Source organism: Stomoxys calcitrans, chromosome 4 (assembly GCF_963082655.1).
Source record: "Stomoxys calcitrans chromosome 4, idStoCalc2.1, whole genome shotgun sequence".
Lineage (NCBI taxonomy): Eukaryota > Metazoa > Arthropoda > Insecta > Diptera > Muscidae > Stomoxys > Stomoxys calcitrans.
In genome coordinates this window covers 17,875,915-17,892,811 of record NC_081555.1, presented here as the reverse complement: position 1 = coordinate 17,892,811, position 16,897 = coordinate 17,875,915, and the positions used below count along the sequence as shown (strand labels likewise).

General features: G+C 38.4%; 2 protein-coding genes across 2 annotated transcripts in view; one reads left to right on the top strand and one right to left on the bottom strand.

Annotated features, from left to right (window-relative positions):
* The window catches only part of LOC106087913 (uncharacterized), a 153,071-nt gene that overhangs the window by 63,202 nt on the left and 72,972 nt on the right, over window positions 1-16,897 (bottom strand). The gene's annotated exons all lie outside the window — the stretch shown is intronic.
* LOC106084108 (high affinity cationic amino acid transporter 1) overlaps window positions 9,981-16,897 on the top strand; it is a 97,178-nt gene continuing 90,261 nt past the window's right edge. Inside the window, exon 1 of the mRNA XM_059368019.1 lies at window positions 9,981-10,759. Within this exon, the coding sequence (XP_059224002.1) occupies window positions 10,724-10,759 (36 nt within the window). The 5' untranslated portion in view covers window positions 9,981-10,723. The remainder of the gene's footprint in view (window positions 10,760-16,897) is intronic.

Here is a 16,897-nt window from a genome sequence, read left to right as displayed (position 1 = left end):
CGAATCTTGGGAACCCACCACCATGGATTCTGCTAAAATATGGGAGCTATATCTGGTTATCGACCGATTTGAATCGCACTTGACATAGTTGTTGAGAGTCATAATAGAACACTATTTGCAAAATTTCAGCCAAATCGGACAAAAATTGCGGTTTCCAGGGGCTCAAGAAGTCAAATCGGGATGTCGCTATATATGGGAGCTATCTCCAAATCTGAACCGATATAGTCTATTTGCAATCCCCAAAGATCTACATCAATCATAAGTGCCTGTGCAAAATTTCAAGCGGCTAGCTTTGCGCGTTCGACCGCTATCGTGATTTCGACAGACGGACGGACGGACATGGCTGGATTGACTCAGTATGTCGGGGCAATCAAGAATATATACACTTCATGGAGTCCTAGATCATTATTTCGAGGTGTTACAAACGGAGTACCCCCATCCTATGGTGATGAGCATAAAAATTAAGTTGTGTTTGTCAAAAAAGGCAGAACAAAATGAAATTTTCACAGATTGTGTAGGTAGCTCTGTTGGGAAACATTAAAACTTTTTTATATCAGGCTTTAAAACTTTTTTATATCAGAAGGGGGTCGGACCCTCCCCCTTATCCAAAAAACCCCACCCAAAATCAAAAGTGGACCGATCGGAACAATATGGGTATCAAATGAAAGGTATTGGAGAGTAGAATACGAATATGGTATTAAAAATTGGTTCCAAGAAGTCGCTCTAACCCCAAAACTTACCCAAAAACGCACTAAATGGGCATATTAGCCAATCATGACTATATGGGACTCGGGTTGTTTGTTATTCCGTAATGACACAAAAAAAGGCAGAATGGATTTTCTACGGTTGCTCTGGAAGGAAACATAGGCTTTACAACTTTTTGATATCGGTAGAGGGTCGGACCCTCCCCCTTATCCAAAAAACCCCACCCAAAATCAAAAGTGGACCGATCGGAACAATATGGGTATCAAATGAAAGGTATTGGAGAGTAGAATACGAATATGGTATTAAAAATTGGGTCCACGAAGTCGCTCTAACCCTAAAACTTACCCAAAAACGCACTAAATGGGCATATAAGCCAATCATGACTATATGGGACTCGGGTTGTTTGTTTGTTCCGTAATGACACAAAAAAAGCCAGAACAGATTTTCTACGGTTGCTCTGCAAGGAAACATAGGCTTTAAAACTTTTTGATATCGGTAGGGTGTCGGACCCTCCCCCTTATCCAAAAAACCCCACCCAAAATCAAAAGTGGACCGATCGGAACAATATGGGTATCAAATGAAAGGTATTGGAGAGTAGAATACGAATATGGTATTAAAAATTGGGTCCAAGAAGTCGCCCTAACCTCAAAACTTCCCAGAGTAGAAAAATTTGACGTTCATATCAATATGGGGCTCAAATGAAAGGTGTACGGGAGTAGATTACAAATCTGGTATACAAAATTAGGTCGAATTAAAGAGGGTCACCACACCCTCCCAAAAACGCACCAAATGGGCATATTAGCCAATCATGACTATATGGGACTCGGGTTGTTTGTTTGTTCCGTAATGACACAAAAAAAGGCAGAATGGATTTTCTAGAAATTTTCACAGATTATGAGGTTGGTCTGGAAGGAAACATAGGCCATAAACAATTTTTCGTTGTTGGCAACCTCCCCTTACCCCAAAAACACCACCCAAAATCAAAAATTAACCGATCAGAACAATATGGGTGTCAAATTAAAGGTATTGCAAATGCAAATGTTGTCCATAAACATTCCACTAAGGAACAGGGGCAATCTTCTCACATATCAATGAGTGCAGTCCGTTTTAAGTTTTTTTTTAAGATCTATGAGTTTGAGCGGCGTGCCGCAGTGCAACGTGCCTTGTAAAAACCAGAGAAATTTTTACATGGCATAGTACCTCACAAATGTTGCCAGCAATAGGAGGCAATATTTGTGGGATAACAAAATCAAATTACGAATATGGAAAAAAAGACCAAGAGCCAAAAGCGCATATTAGCCTACCACCATGGCTATATGGGACTCAAATGAAAGCAAAAAGTACCTAAGTGGCGCTTAACCTCCGTAAAAGACCTCAACTGGTTTATATTTAACCCATCATGACAATATGGAACTCAAATGAAAGGTATTTGAGAATGAGTGCAGGAATCCGGTTATGGGACCAAGTGTTTGTGGACAAGTCCCAAAGCACCCCCTTAACTGAACTTATTTCCCAAAGATATCAATATGGAGCTCAAATGAGAGGTTTTTGGGAGTAGAGAACGAATTTGATACCTATTTTTAGGGCAAAATGGCTAACTCCAGCCCCAAAACGACCTCCAAACCGTACATATTTCTCAACCATGGCAATTTTGGGCTTAAATGAAAGGTATTTGAGAGTAGAGGACGAATTTGACATCCATATATGGGAGAAATGCTTGAGCTACCATCCCCATCAAATGGATATAACGACCAATAACGACAATATAGGGCTCAAATCAAACAAGACTCATTTATCGACTATGGTAATATGGGGCTGAAAAGTATTTTTGTAGAGTATAGCACGAAGCTAATATTTACTTTAAGGGTCAGGGCCCCAAACCGGACATATTTACCCATTACAATATAGGAGTTCAAAAATTTGCCCATGAACATTTTGTTAAAGAACCGGGGCAAACTTCTCACATATTAATGAGTGCTGTCCGAATCAAGTCTAAGCTCAATGATGAAGGACCACCTTTTTATAGCTGAGTCCCAACGGCGTCCCACAGTGCGAAACCCCTATGGGAAGAAGTATTTATTGGTTTGCACAAAAAGTAATTGCGGATTTTTTAAAAGAAAGTAAATGAATTTTTAATAAAACTTAGAATGAACTTTAATCAAATATACTTTTTTTACACTTTTTTTCTAAAGCAAGCTAAAAGTAACAGCTGATATCTGACGGAAGAAAGAATGCAATTACAGAGTCACAAGCTGTGAAAAAATTTGTCAACGCCGACTATATGAAAAATCCGCAATTACTTTTTGGGCAACCCAATACATGACTTCTATGCATGGCATAGCACCTCACATATGGCACCAACATTAACATCTTTCCAATGTTCTCGATAGGAGTTGAACCCACGCGTTTGACATCATTGGCGGACTTGCTTACCTCTACGCTTCAATGACACAAATTCGATATTTACACTCGGGACGAAACGTTTCCATCTTAAAACTCTACTAAATTAGGCCCATTGTAATAAAGGGCTCAAGTAAAAGGTATAAGAGCGTTGAAGAAGACGCAGCTAAGCGAGCCCGGTCCATCTAATTTTCTATAAAAATAAAATAATGAGAAAATAATCCAAGAAAAATTAAAATCTTGATCAATTTTCAAATGCTTTCGACATTCGAAACTTTTCTATGTACATGTAATAATGTTCACAAATAAAGCTACTTATTAGCCTAATCCACAAAAATTGTGTGAATAGCGGTTATACCAATTAGCGTTCTTAAGTCATATCTTATTACATTAACTCGAATTAAGTACAAAATGTCAATTTGTATTTTATTCCATTTGTTGTAACTACCTGCAGGGGTTATATTTATCAAATGTTAGCTTAATTTGGCGTAACCCCAATAAGTTTCAAGTTTCTGCCATCAAAGTAACCGCAAATTTAGACTTAATACCCTCTTTTTGCCATTTAGTGAGCATATGGTTTTCTACGTGTGTTACAAAATACAAGTGAAAAAGTTTTCAAAGAAAAAATAGGCAAGTGAACTTTAACTAAGGTAAGTGAAGAAGGGGGACAAGAAAGTCTTAACACCATAACTTTTTCAAGAGTAGGAAAGTGAAAGGTGAGAGAGTTGTAAGCAACATTGTGCCACAACACACAACCAAAAATTCAAACAAACATGTGATAACAGGTGTTTACGAAATAAACACATAAAAAGAAATGGCAAATAGTGTGTTCCAACAGATAGCGTTAGCCAAGGCGCCCCCATGAAATGTGTGGTGACATTTTAAAGGACGCCAAAATATCAGAGACACTCATTCAAGCATACACAGACATAACCTATGCTTCGAAAGGAATGTCAAAAATTTCTGAGAGCAATGGCACTAAAGTTAAATTGAGAGAGAGAGAGAGAGAGAAAGACAAGTCGTAGAGAGAGCAGCTGTATGGCTGCAGTTAAGAGGTAGAGCAAGAGAGCAGTTGCAAAAGGTCATGAGCATATGATAATCAATCAAAATGTAAGAGAATGCGCTTCTCGCGGAGGGGGAGGGGTAATTGAATCAACAACTGCGTGGGAGTATTTACAATGGAGCAAAGAAAGAAAAATAAAAAACTGGACAAATGTTGCCAGATTGTAAAAAAATAAGTAAATTGGAAATAAAAAACAAAAAAGTAAAAGCGTGTTAAGTTCGGCCAGGCCGAATAATGGGTAAGAATTGCTATGCTATTTCACCCATACCATGTTATGAACCGAATGGGTTTGGTTTGGCTGTTGGAGACCAAAGTGGAATTCATTGTGCAAAATTTCAGCCAAATCGATTAACAATTGCGCCCTATGGTGGCTTGAGAAAATTGGGAGATTTTTCTATATGGGAGCTATTGGGTTGCCCAAAAAGTAATTGCGGATTTTTTTAAATGAAAGTAAATGCATTTTAAAAAAAAACTTAGAATGAACTTTAATCAAGTATACATTTTTTACACTTTTTTTCTAAAGCAAGCTAAAAGTAACAGCTGATAACTGACAGAAGAAAGAATGCAATTACAGAGTCACAAGCTGTGAAAAAAATTGTCAACGTCGACTATATGAAAAATCCGCAATTACTTTTTGGGCAACCCAATATATCAGGTTATGGACCGATTCAGGCCATATTTAACACGAATGTTAAGGGTCATACAGAAAGTCGTTGTGAAAAATTTCAGCCAAATCGGATGAGAATTGTTCTCTCGAAAGACTCAAGAAATATAATCGAGAGATGGGTTTATATTCCAGCTATATCAGGTTCTTAGTCGATTTGGGCCATACTTGGGGCAAAATTTCAGCCAAATCGGATCGGATTATATGGGAGCTACATCTGGTTAAAAACCGTTTGGAACCATGTTTGGCGCAGTTACTATTGGTTGCATAAAAAGTAATTGCGGATTTTTCATATAGTCGGCGTTGACAAATTTTTTTACAGCTTGTTACTTTTAGCTTGCTTTAGAAAAAAAGTGTAAAAAAGTATATTTGATTACAGTTCATTCTAAGTTTTATTAAAAATGCATTTACTTTCTTTTAAAAAATCCGCAATTACTTTTTGGGCAACCCAATAGAATTAAAAACAAAACATTTTATGCAAAATTTAAGCCAAATCGGATAATAATTGCACCCTCTATAGGCCAAAAATGCAAGATGCGAAATCGGTTTATGTACCTTACTGCAAATAGTTGCTGATGGTCGAACCAAAACACTTTATGTAAAATTTCAGCCAAATCGGATAAAAACTGCGCCCTCTAGCGGCTCAAGAAGTCAAGATCCGAAATAGGTTTATATGGGAGCTTTATCTGGGTATAAGCCAATTTGAGCCAAACTAGGCACAGTGGTTGAAGGTCAAACTAAAACATTTCATGGAAAATTTCAGCCAAATCGGATAATAACTGCGCCCTCTAGCGGCCCAAGAAGTCAAGATCTGAAATAAGTTTATATGGAAGCTATATCTGGGTATGAGCCAATTTGAGCCAAACTTGGCACAGTGGTTGAAGGTCAAACTAAAACATTTCATGGAAAATTTCAGCCAAATTGAATAATAACTGCGCCCTCTAGCGGCTCAAGAAGTTAAGATCCAAGATCGGTTTATATGGCAGTTTTATCAGGTTATGAACTAATTTGTGCCATTCTTGACACAGTGGTTGATGGTCAAACCAAACCATTTCTTGCAAAATTTCAGCCACATCGCATATTAATTGCGCCCTTTATTGGCTCAAGAAGTTGAGATACGAAATCGGTTTATATAGGAGCTATATCAGGTTATCAACTGATTTGTACCATACTTGGCGCAGTTTGTTAGATGTTAGAACAAAACACTTCTTGAACAATTTCAGCCAAATCGGATAATGATTATGCCCTCTAGGGGCTCAAGAAGTCAAGATACGAAATCGGTTTATATGGGAGCTATATCAGGTTATGAACTGATTTGTACCATACTTGGCGCAGTTTGTTAGAAGTTAAAACAAAATACTTCATGCTAAATTTCAGCCAAATCGGATAATGATTATGCCCTCTAGCGGCTCAAGAAGTCAAGATGCGAAATCGGTTTATATGGGAGCTATATCCGACTAAGACCCAATTTGAGTCATACTTGGTAGAGTGGTTGATGGTCAATTCAAAACACTTCGTGCAAAATTTCAGCCAAATCGGATGCGGGTTGCGCCCTCTAGCGGCTCAAGAAGTCATGATCCGAGATCGGTTTATATGGGAACTATATCAGGTTATGAACCTATTTGGACCCTACTTGGCACAGTTGATGATGGTCAAAAAAAAAAATTCATGGAACATTTCAGGCCAATTGGATAATAATTAAGACCTTTAAAGGCTCAAGAAGTCAAGATCCAAGATAGTGTTATATGGCAGCTATATCCATTTTTTGAACCCATTTGAACCATACTTGGCAGAGTTGCTGCAAGTCATAACAAAAGACTTTGTGCAAAATTTCAGCCAAATCGGATAATCATCAGAAATCTTTACGTATGAGGGCTTCAAAGATCTGTGCCACTTTTCAATGCATCTTTGTCTTGACTAATTGCAGCGTGGATTTCTTTTCCAGATCCTACAATTTTGTTTTGAACCATATTAGGTTTGGAGGCTTCAAGGTCAAATTTTCTTGTATAAATTTTTTTTTTAATAATTTTGTTTAACAAAATTTAAAAATTATATTTTTTTTTATTTTTTAAACTTTACATTTTACTAAATAAACTTTATTTCTATTTTTTATTATGACGTCTTTGTATGGATGGGCAACTCTCGTTTGTTCTCACAAGGACATTTAAGCGAAAGAGAGAGAGAGAGAGTGAAGTGCAAACCATAATCTAATAAACAAACCTTAAGGGTAAAGAGCGAAATGATGAGAGCTTAAATCATTTCATTGAAGAGTTATTTTGAGTTTCTGAGTTTTGCTCGACCCTAAGGCGCAAACGCGGTAAAGATGACGGAAAATAATGAATTGCTTGTTTAACGACGGACAAACGATGTATGATGGCGCTTAGGCAATTACATTCAAGCGAGCACCGCAATGACACTGTGGCAACAGTGTAAACAATCCAAACCAATGCAAAAAATAAGAGAACAAGGAAAAAAATTATGATAAAATACACAGGGTGTGGTCAGATAATTTTGATAAAAAATGTTTTCCATAAATTCACAAGTTTTGCGCTAAATTTATTCGGTCAGTTTATCCCAAGGTCTGCAGCTGGACAATATCCGATTGCAATAAAATTTTTTTGTTAAATTTTTATTTCTTTAGAAAATTATGTACAAAAAAAAGTCAAAATTTTATTTCGGTAGAAAATTGTGTTAAAATATTAATTGTTTTTCAATATTTTTAATTTTTTCTAAAAAATGTTGTTTCTAAATATAAAAAATGACAAAATCACATTTCTACCACAAATTTTATTGGATTATAAAATTTTCTTAAAATATAAAAATTTTTTGGAGAATTTTATGTTTTTTTTTGAAATTTTTTTTGTCAAAATTTTGAATAGGAATTGTTGTCAAAATTTAATTTTTATGAAATCCTATCTCAGCCCCTGGGTTCTCAATGTAGACCCACTCTGTCCTCTAGCTTTGATCCATCCATGTAACATGGTCTTCCAGATGGCAATACTAGGGTTCCGTCAATCCAAGAGTGTGCCGCTAGCAGCAGTGCCTAGCACTCGACCTCAAGGTTCATCTCAGGTATCCGATCGGAAACCTCTTCCCTTCCTTCCAGATTTCCCTTCCTTCCAGATCTCCCATCACCTTAAGTCTCATAGCCGCAGTGGCTGCCTCATACTTAATCTGTATATCAATGGGTCGGATACCTAGAATAGTCTCCAGTACCTTAGTGGGCGTGGTTGTTATCGCTTCGCCTATGCCAAGACAACATGTTCTCTGAACCTGTTGTATGGTCCTTATGTTGCACTTTTTCTCCATAGTATTCCACCAAACTACTGAAGCGTAAGTAAGTATTGGTCTAATCATGATCCTGTAGAGCCAGCGGAATATCCTTGGAATCAGGCCCCATTTCGTGCCTACCTACCTGAACCTTTTCAGTACGCTCCTGAGTGGGACACTGCCAATTCAGTTTCCTGTCCAAGATCACACCTTAGTATTTGACCTTGTCAGTTATCGAAATCGTCTTATTGAGGAAACGTGGTACGTTAAATTGGCCCGCCTTTGTCTTCCTCGCGAACAGGCATGTTTCTGTCTTCACTGGGTTAGCATTAAGACTTCTGGGTGTAGCCCAGTCATATGCCATATGCAAGACCCTTTCGGCCCTTCTGCATAACTGGTTCGGATCCTTACACCTTAGAAGTATTATAACATCGTCTGCGTAGCATACTGGTTCAAATCCCTCCTCAGTCCGCATCCGTAATGGGCGATAAAATGCCCCCCTGTGGCGTGCCTTGTGCCACTTTCTCATTATCTAATTTATCCACCTGCTCCTTAGCATATGGTTTATCCAGTCTCTAAGGACGGATAGACAAGGCTAGATCGACTCAGAACGTCGAGACGACCAAGATTATATATACTTTATGTGTTCTGATAGGAATATTTCGAGTTGTTACAACCGGAATGACTAGATTAGTATACCCCCATCCTATGGTGTTGGGTGTAGTAAAATACTATTAGTTATCCGCTAAATCAGACAGTTGCTCAAAGATATGAGAACCTAAAGTGGAATTCCTTCTGACTGCTTGTGCGGAACACAAACACAGAAGGTGTTTAGATTTGAAATGTGCAATAGCACAGATTTCCTTTGTAGACTTCACTAAGCTTTGTGAATACGGCCTCTATATTTTAATGTTTGATATTCTTCCATGTCTCATTTTTTAAATTTTTAATAAATTTTTTTTTGTTTTAATTTATATTCGCTTAAAAATTTCTACTAAAAGAATACAACAATCTTTTTTTCACTTTCTTTTGTTTGATAAAGATTTTTAATTTACCCTACTGCTTTTTTAATAGTCTCTTATTTGCCACTGTGCCTTGCATAAAACGCACATGTTATACGAAGAACTTAACCTTTCGCCTTTACATTGAGTTCTCTCAATATTTCCTCTATTTCTCGCTCTCACTCTCTCTCTCTCCCTTTCTCTCCGCAACTAAAAACCAGAGTAAAAATAAAACACCAACGCATTGCCATCTAACTAACATAGGAATTCTGTTATTCCCACATAACCCCCATAACCACCCAGCCACCCACAAACTCAATTACTCACTCACTAACTAGCAGAGTAGAGTAGTAGAGAACTCACCCGCATGCCACAAATAAAGCCGACGACAAGCAAACATAACATGGATACGAACATGCGAACAACGATGTTGACACTACAACGAAACGAACAAAGCACGACAATTTTGAGGATAATGAAGATTGTGATGATGGCCATGATGTAGATAATGATGTAATTGTAGATAATGCGGTTACCGTTAAAACTTGATGCCCATGATGATGATGTTGTTGCTGTTGTTTTGTTGTTGTTGTTGTTGTACTACTCACTCTGTTTGTAAAGGAAATGGACATTAATACGACGGTTAAAGTAAAGGTTAGAATCACCAAAGAAGGAGAGCAGCAAATATACTCTCTAACTCTCTGGTATTTGAAGCAAGGTTATAGATGTGTGTTTGCATGTGTGTGTGTGTGTGTGTTTTCATATCTCTATACTCTACAATCATTTTGAAGAGTAAACGTTGAAACGACCAATTTTTTGAAGTTATACACACGGAAAATTGCAACCATTCATTTTTTTCACTTAGCCAAAGTCAAACGTGAATTCACCACTTCACATAACGCAAGTGAAAAACGGATACAAACAACATTAAGATTAAATAAAAAAATTGGCTAAAATCTCATAAAGTAAAAAAGTGAAATAATTTTTTTTTTGAGGAAAATTGTAAAAAATAATAAAAGAAATTTGAAAAAAGAAAAATTAAATACATAGAAACAAGTGAAGTGCTTTTGGAAAAAGAATAAAAAGCCTAAGAAAAAAATATCATGATTAATAACCCAACTCATTTAACCAAAAAAGTTAATAGCTGGGCAAGTTGAAGCAAAAGGCTTGAAAAAAAAAATTTTGGGAATTAAGAAAATTAAAATAAAATAAATTAAATTCTATAGCTAAAAAAGGAAATGTTCAAAATTTGGTGTCTAAACTGTTGAATATTCAGCACATTGTCTTCACCCCTTACTAAAGGACTTTTTGGCTGGGTGTGTGAGAACATGAGTGCAAATTTAAGTGTCTGTATCATGTAAATGAAAAGATATGAAAAAAAATTTGTTGATTAAAACAGTATAGGTGGAGTAAAAATTTTCTAGTTTTAAGTTAATAAAACAAAAATACTGTACGAATTGGAAACCTTCATACCAAGAAAAAAAAACCAGAAACAACCCAAGTTATACCTTTTAAACGCCCGAGGCCAACAATTGTCAATCCTCTAAGACATCTCCCGCAAAGACAGACAGCCAGCCAGCCAGCCAATTGTGTTTGGATACCAAGAACAACAAAAACAAAATGAAACCTTCAGAGCTGTTAACCGTTTTGGAAAGGGTAATGAAAATATAAAATTTGTATACTTGTTGTTGTTTCTTTAGGTTAAAGTTGCTTTATAATTATTATGCATACCTTTTTCTAAACTAAAAAACCAGGTTTGTTGTTGCCCTTCTGGTGTAGCAATAGCAGACGGCGTGAGCAATGGGGGGATACTGACAACAAGACCAACAAAAACAAACATTCTCTGGTACTCATTAACTTCGCAACCTTACCCTGGTTTTAATAGACTTGCCTTTGCCATTCTTGTACATATACTACAAGCTCTATTGTTTTTAAACAGCGGGTGTCTCCGCTCTGCTTCGCTTTGGTGTAAGTGTTTGTGTGTGTGTGTGTGTGTTTAAGTTGTATGTTTGTGTATCCCAACTTACCTTTGTCATGGGCATCCTGACAGTATCACACACAAGCAAAATACACCAAACCCCCCTTCCCTCCCCTCCCCCTAAGAGGCCAAGGCGCGCATAGACATTTTCCTTTGTATCTCTGGCATTGTTTTACGTATTTGTGTTTTTTTTTTTTCTTCTGTTGTTTTGGGGGAAAATCATTTCATTAAAGCCATGTTCGCTCTCTACACCATAAAGTGACAGAGGAAAGAACATACACACACACACACAGAAAGACATGCTCACACATAAACATATACTTGTATCTTTGCATGCAAAGGTTTGTTGTAACCTGAGTGTATGCGTACAGGGACACACACAATATTGTTGTCCTTTTATTTGTTTCCTGTTTTCTTTTGCACAAAAAAAAAAAACATGTTTTCCCCCACAAACATAATAAACGAAGGACTGACAAAAGCACCAAATCGATGACAGGCCAACAATGTCCCAAGCTTACAAGGACCATTTGACGTTTTAAAATTAAGTCAAAAATAGTCTAGGTCCTTCAATACTGCAGAACCAAACTTGAGGGTGTTTGTAGAGCAACTACAATACAAAAAAAATCTTAAAATTATCCAGCTGGCACACTCAAACATAGACAAACCAAACACACACACACACACTCACATCTATACAGTTATATTCCCATTTTTATTATTTTCATTCACATTTCTTGCTTTTGGCCTTTTGACTCTCTGGGTCAGTGTTATATGCTTGAAAGAGAAGACATAATGCACTACCATGACAAAACTGAACAACTTTTAAATTTTCACATAATTAAAGTGTATGCCTTCTCCTCATATGTATGTGTCTGGGTTTTTGTCTGTGTGTAGGGGGGGAAATCTGATATTTAATGTGATTTTGAGTGGTAAGACATATTCACATACTTGAAATTAGTCATTGAGATCCTTTACTCGAGGTTTCATATCCTTTTTTTGGCCAAAGCATGGGGTTTGTGGTTTGGGAATAAATAAAATGGCGGTTTGGTAAAAAGAAATCGCAACCATACAAATGTCGGTACCCTAATATGATAAGTAGAGCAGCATGATGCACAGCGGTGATACTTCCCTCATAACAAAGAATACTTTCTGAATCAAATTTAAGCTTCATGCCAGTGGACCAGTTTCGTAGCTAGCGACATTGTTTAGTTCTTCTCGCCAAGCTCCTATAGGTGAACAAATTCGTTCCGGTCCAAAGGACCGATCGCCATGGGAACAGGGTGGCCATTGGTTATTTAAAGGCGCCAATAACCCGCCTTGTCATATCGAGCATCATTGGCACTCAGCATTTGTGCAAGAGCCGTTGCCGCCCGGCCTCTCACCGCAATTCTCCGCTCGATACCGCTGATTATCCGCGACTGCCGTTGCAGCTACTCCGTATGGAGCATTCCACTGTTCGCAACCTGTGGACGCGCTCGGTAGCTCGCAGCTAAGCTTCTCGTGACAGCCATGAAAACCACACAGATGTGGCCTCAATGTTTCAGCCTGTGTGGTGCTCACAGCTATCCGGTGCTGGGATCGCTTAGTAAAGCAGTTTTTTAGCAAGAAGATATTCGCTGAGAATTTTTTTTTGTATTTTCGCCAAGTTTCAGACTCAGGAGTTCAGTGTCGTTGGTGGACATGCAAACTTTTCCATCATGGTGTACCCCCTCTGGCTAATTATCCTAAAACAAGTAAAAGTGTGCTTATTTCGGCCGGCCCGAATCTTATATACCCTCCGCCATGGATGGCATTTTTCAAGTTTTTCGCTCGATGTACTATCCTTAAGGCAAACAAAGGATAATCGATCAGAACTGCTATGCTGTTGGAGCTATATCTTGTTATGGACCGATTCGAGTCATAGTTGTTTTAGATGCTGGATACCAAAATGTCAGTCATATCGGATAAGAATTACGCCTTCTAGGGGCTCAAGAAGTAAAATCGAGAAATCTGTTTATATCAGGTTCTAAACCGATTCAGACCATATTTGGAAAAGTCATTGGGGCTTAAGGAGTAATATCGGGAAATAGGTTTATATGGGAACTATATCAAGTTTTACACCGATTCAGACCATAAACGGCACATACCTGGAGGTAATGGGAAGTCATTGTACAAATCGTCAAATCGGATAAGAAATGCGTGCTCTAGGGGCTCAAAGAGTGATATCGGAAAATCGGTTTATATGGGAGCAATATCAGGTTTTAGACCGATTCAGATCATCCTTGGCACGTATATTGTGAGTAATACGAGAAATCATTGCTTAAAATTTTGAGCCAAATTTTAGAGGCTCAGGAAGTATAATCGGAAGATGAGTAAACGATATAGTGATATATAAAAAAATTTTCTGACAAAAGTTTATTTTTGGTAAAATTGTTTACCATGGTTTCAAGGAACATAATTAGTTAACATTTTTAGGGTAAAAAATAATCCTAACTACGTTACTGTCAGTTTACGTAACTCCTATTTATGAAAAGGTTTGTAGACACATCTGTAAAATTTCAAATTTTGCCCATGAACATTCCACTAAGGAACGGGGGCACACTTCTCACATATCAATGAGTGCAGTCCGATTCAAGTTTTAAGGTCAATGGGACCTCCTTTTTATAGACGAGTCCGAAAGGCGTGCCGCAGTGCAACACCTCTTTGGAGAGAAGTTTTACATGGCATAGTACCTCACAAATGTTGCCAGCATAAGAAGGGGAAAACCAAAGCTGAAAATTTTTTCTGATGGCCTCGCCAGGATTCGAACCCGGGCGTTCAGGATCATAGGCGGGCATGCTAACCTCTGCGCTACGGTGACCCCCTATACATGGGATGGGATCTAAGACCAACATTTCGATGTCCTACAAACGGAATGAAAAAGTTAGTATTTATACCCCCAAATTATGATGGGGGGTATAAAAAAATTCATACGCTTTGGTCTCGAGTCAATATTACTTCGAATCCTGGCGAGAACATCAGAAAAAAATTTCAGCGGTCGTTATCCTCTAATGCTGGCGATCTATACCATGTAAGCTATGCGTCAGCGGGGAAGGACGTAACATAGAAAGTACTTCGATAGCAACAGCTATTGTCTTCAGAGAAATCATAATCTGGCTTTATACTGGGTTCCCGGATATAAGGATATCATAGGAAATTAGAAGGCGGACATGCTTGCGAGATCGGGTGCAAGCCTTGCTCTTGTATCAATATTGGATGTATACCCATCACTATCGAAAAATTTCCATGGAATTAGGAAGCGTTATAAGAAAACGCTGGAATTCGACATCCGGATGCCAACGAACAAAGCTTCTGTGGAACGAACGCTCAAAACCGAACATAGATAGTTTGTTGTCAATGGAATTCTGAACCCTGACTATGGCCCGATTTTTGCAGAAAAATCTCCATAATTCTAAGACCGCTTCGGCGGCTGTAAAGGTCCTTCCGATGACAGGAGGTTTTGATATTGTCCTTATCAGGGAACCATGGGTATGTGGAGCAATGGTTCGTGGATTAAAAATTCCGGGATTTAAACTACTCACGGGTACAGGAGGAAGAGTGGTTTCAATGCTTTCTTGACGGCCCCTGGATGCGCAAGAAAAGTCATAATGACAAGATCGAACGAATCTTGGGAGGATGAACTCCTGGTGGACTCAAAAGACGAGGCTAACGCAACAGTGGTGGAAATTCTGAATCCTGACTATGGTCTGATTTCTGCAGATAAATCTCCAACATTATAAAGCTGCTTCCGCGGCACTAAAGGTCCTTCTGATGGCAGGAGCATTTGACATTGTTCGCATCCAGGAACCATGGGTGTGTGGAGTAATGGTTCGTAGACTAAGAATTCCTGGATTTAAACTACACATGGGAGACACAGATCCTGCACTCTTGCAAAGATTATTTTAAAGCTTTTTCTTTTTCCGTGGCTAAGCACTGTAGATGTAGTAGTAGCCGACCAAATCCTAAAAGTGTAAGCCTAAGGCCTTAGGTAAACCGGAAGAATGGCTACTTTTGTTACCCCTGGAGGCATGTTTCGAAATTATAATGGAAATATATGCTTTAAATATTGTAGCTTAAAATGCTTGTATAACCTCAGGTTCATCTGATAGCCGCCTTAGGGATGCAGTTGTGAAAAACTTGTTTGCACAGGATTCATTGCAGCAAGTGAGGTTATAATAGGAAAAGACGATTTATATAACCTAAAATACATGTATAACCTTAGATTCTTTTAGGTTCATCTGGCAGCCGCCGTAGGGATTCAGGGCTCAGCTCATAGGTCCAAAGAATTGATTGGTTGTCCAAAGGATTGATTTTTACATAGTTAGCTGAATGCCTTAAGTTGTAGACTGAAGCCACTTCTGCAGGGAAAAAGAGACTAATTGCAGAAAGTAATCCAGCGGCTGTGGACACTGTGCTATTCTTGATACAATGGCTAAGAGATCTTTCTCTTTGGTCATGATACAATGTCCGATGTTCCAGGCAGTGTGGATTACAATTTGCCTGGGCGCTTTTTGATTTCTGATAACCGACTGGAACTACAATAACCCTGGTAATAGAAATTACATTGATTTCCATACGGATGGATCCAAACTTGACGCGTTTGGGGTGTACTCTGAAGAACTAGGACTGGTCATATCGAGAAGATTACCCTACAACTGTAGTGAAGTAATGGCTATGATATAATGTCATAACGACGATTGGCATAGGTATCTTCTCTGACAACTGTCTTCTCTGACAGTTGGCATAAGTATCTTCTCTGACAGCCAGGTAGCCATTTAACTGTTGGGGAACATATTTCTAAATCCGCCCTCGACTGTCGCAAATCTCTTAACGAGATGGCTGAACAGTTCAAAACTTATCTGTTCTGATTGCCCTGTCACAGAGATATCTCAAGGAAGCAGACAGGCTTGTGAGAGTAGGAACTACCTTACACATTCCAGGGGACTCTAGCGACATGTAAGCTAAGTCTTCAGGATCAGAACCGAAGGGCAACGAATGATGCAAATGCAAATTTGACCCTGAACATTCCACTAAGGAACTGGGGCAAACCTTTCACATATCACTGATTGCTGCCCGATTCAAATTTTAAGCTCAATAATAAGGGGCCACCTTTTGTAGCCGAGTCCGAATGGCGCACAGTGGGAGAAACTCGAAAAAAACTAGTAAAAAATATGCCGTGTGAGAACGGGTAAAGATATTTCTTTGAAATGGTTAGAGCTGAGGTGTTAACAAGATCGTGTGCAAAAATTCCTAGGTGGTCCGGGCGCCTTTTGGCAGGCCCCTAAAGTTGATCACCTCGGTATTTCGAAAAATTGTTCGGGCTGCCAAATCTTTATTTATGGTCTGATTTTCAAAAAATTTTTGGAAAGAGATATCTCTATCCGTTCTCACACGGCATATTTTTTACTAGTTGTTGTACAAACTTCTTCCATATCACTGAGTGCTGTCCGATTAAAATTTTAAGCTCTATGATAAGGGGCCACATTTTGTAGCTGAGTCCGAATGGCGCACACTGGGAAGAATCCGAAAAAAAACTAGAAAAATATATGCCGTGAGAGAACGGGTAGAGATATTTCTTTGAAATGGTTAGAGCTGAGGTGTTAACAAGATCGTGTGCAAAATTTTAAGGCCCTAGATGGTCCGGGCGCCTTTTGGCAGGCTCTTAAAGTTGATCTCCTCGGTATTTCGAAAAATTGTTCGGGCTGCCAAATCTTCATTTATGGTCTGATTTTCAAAAATTTTTCAAAAATATTTATCTCTACTTTTTTTCGGATTTTCTTCCACTGTGCGGCGTGCCG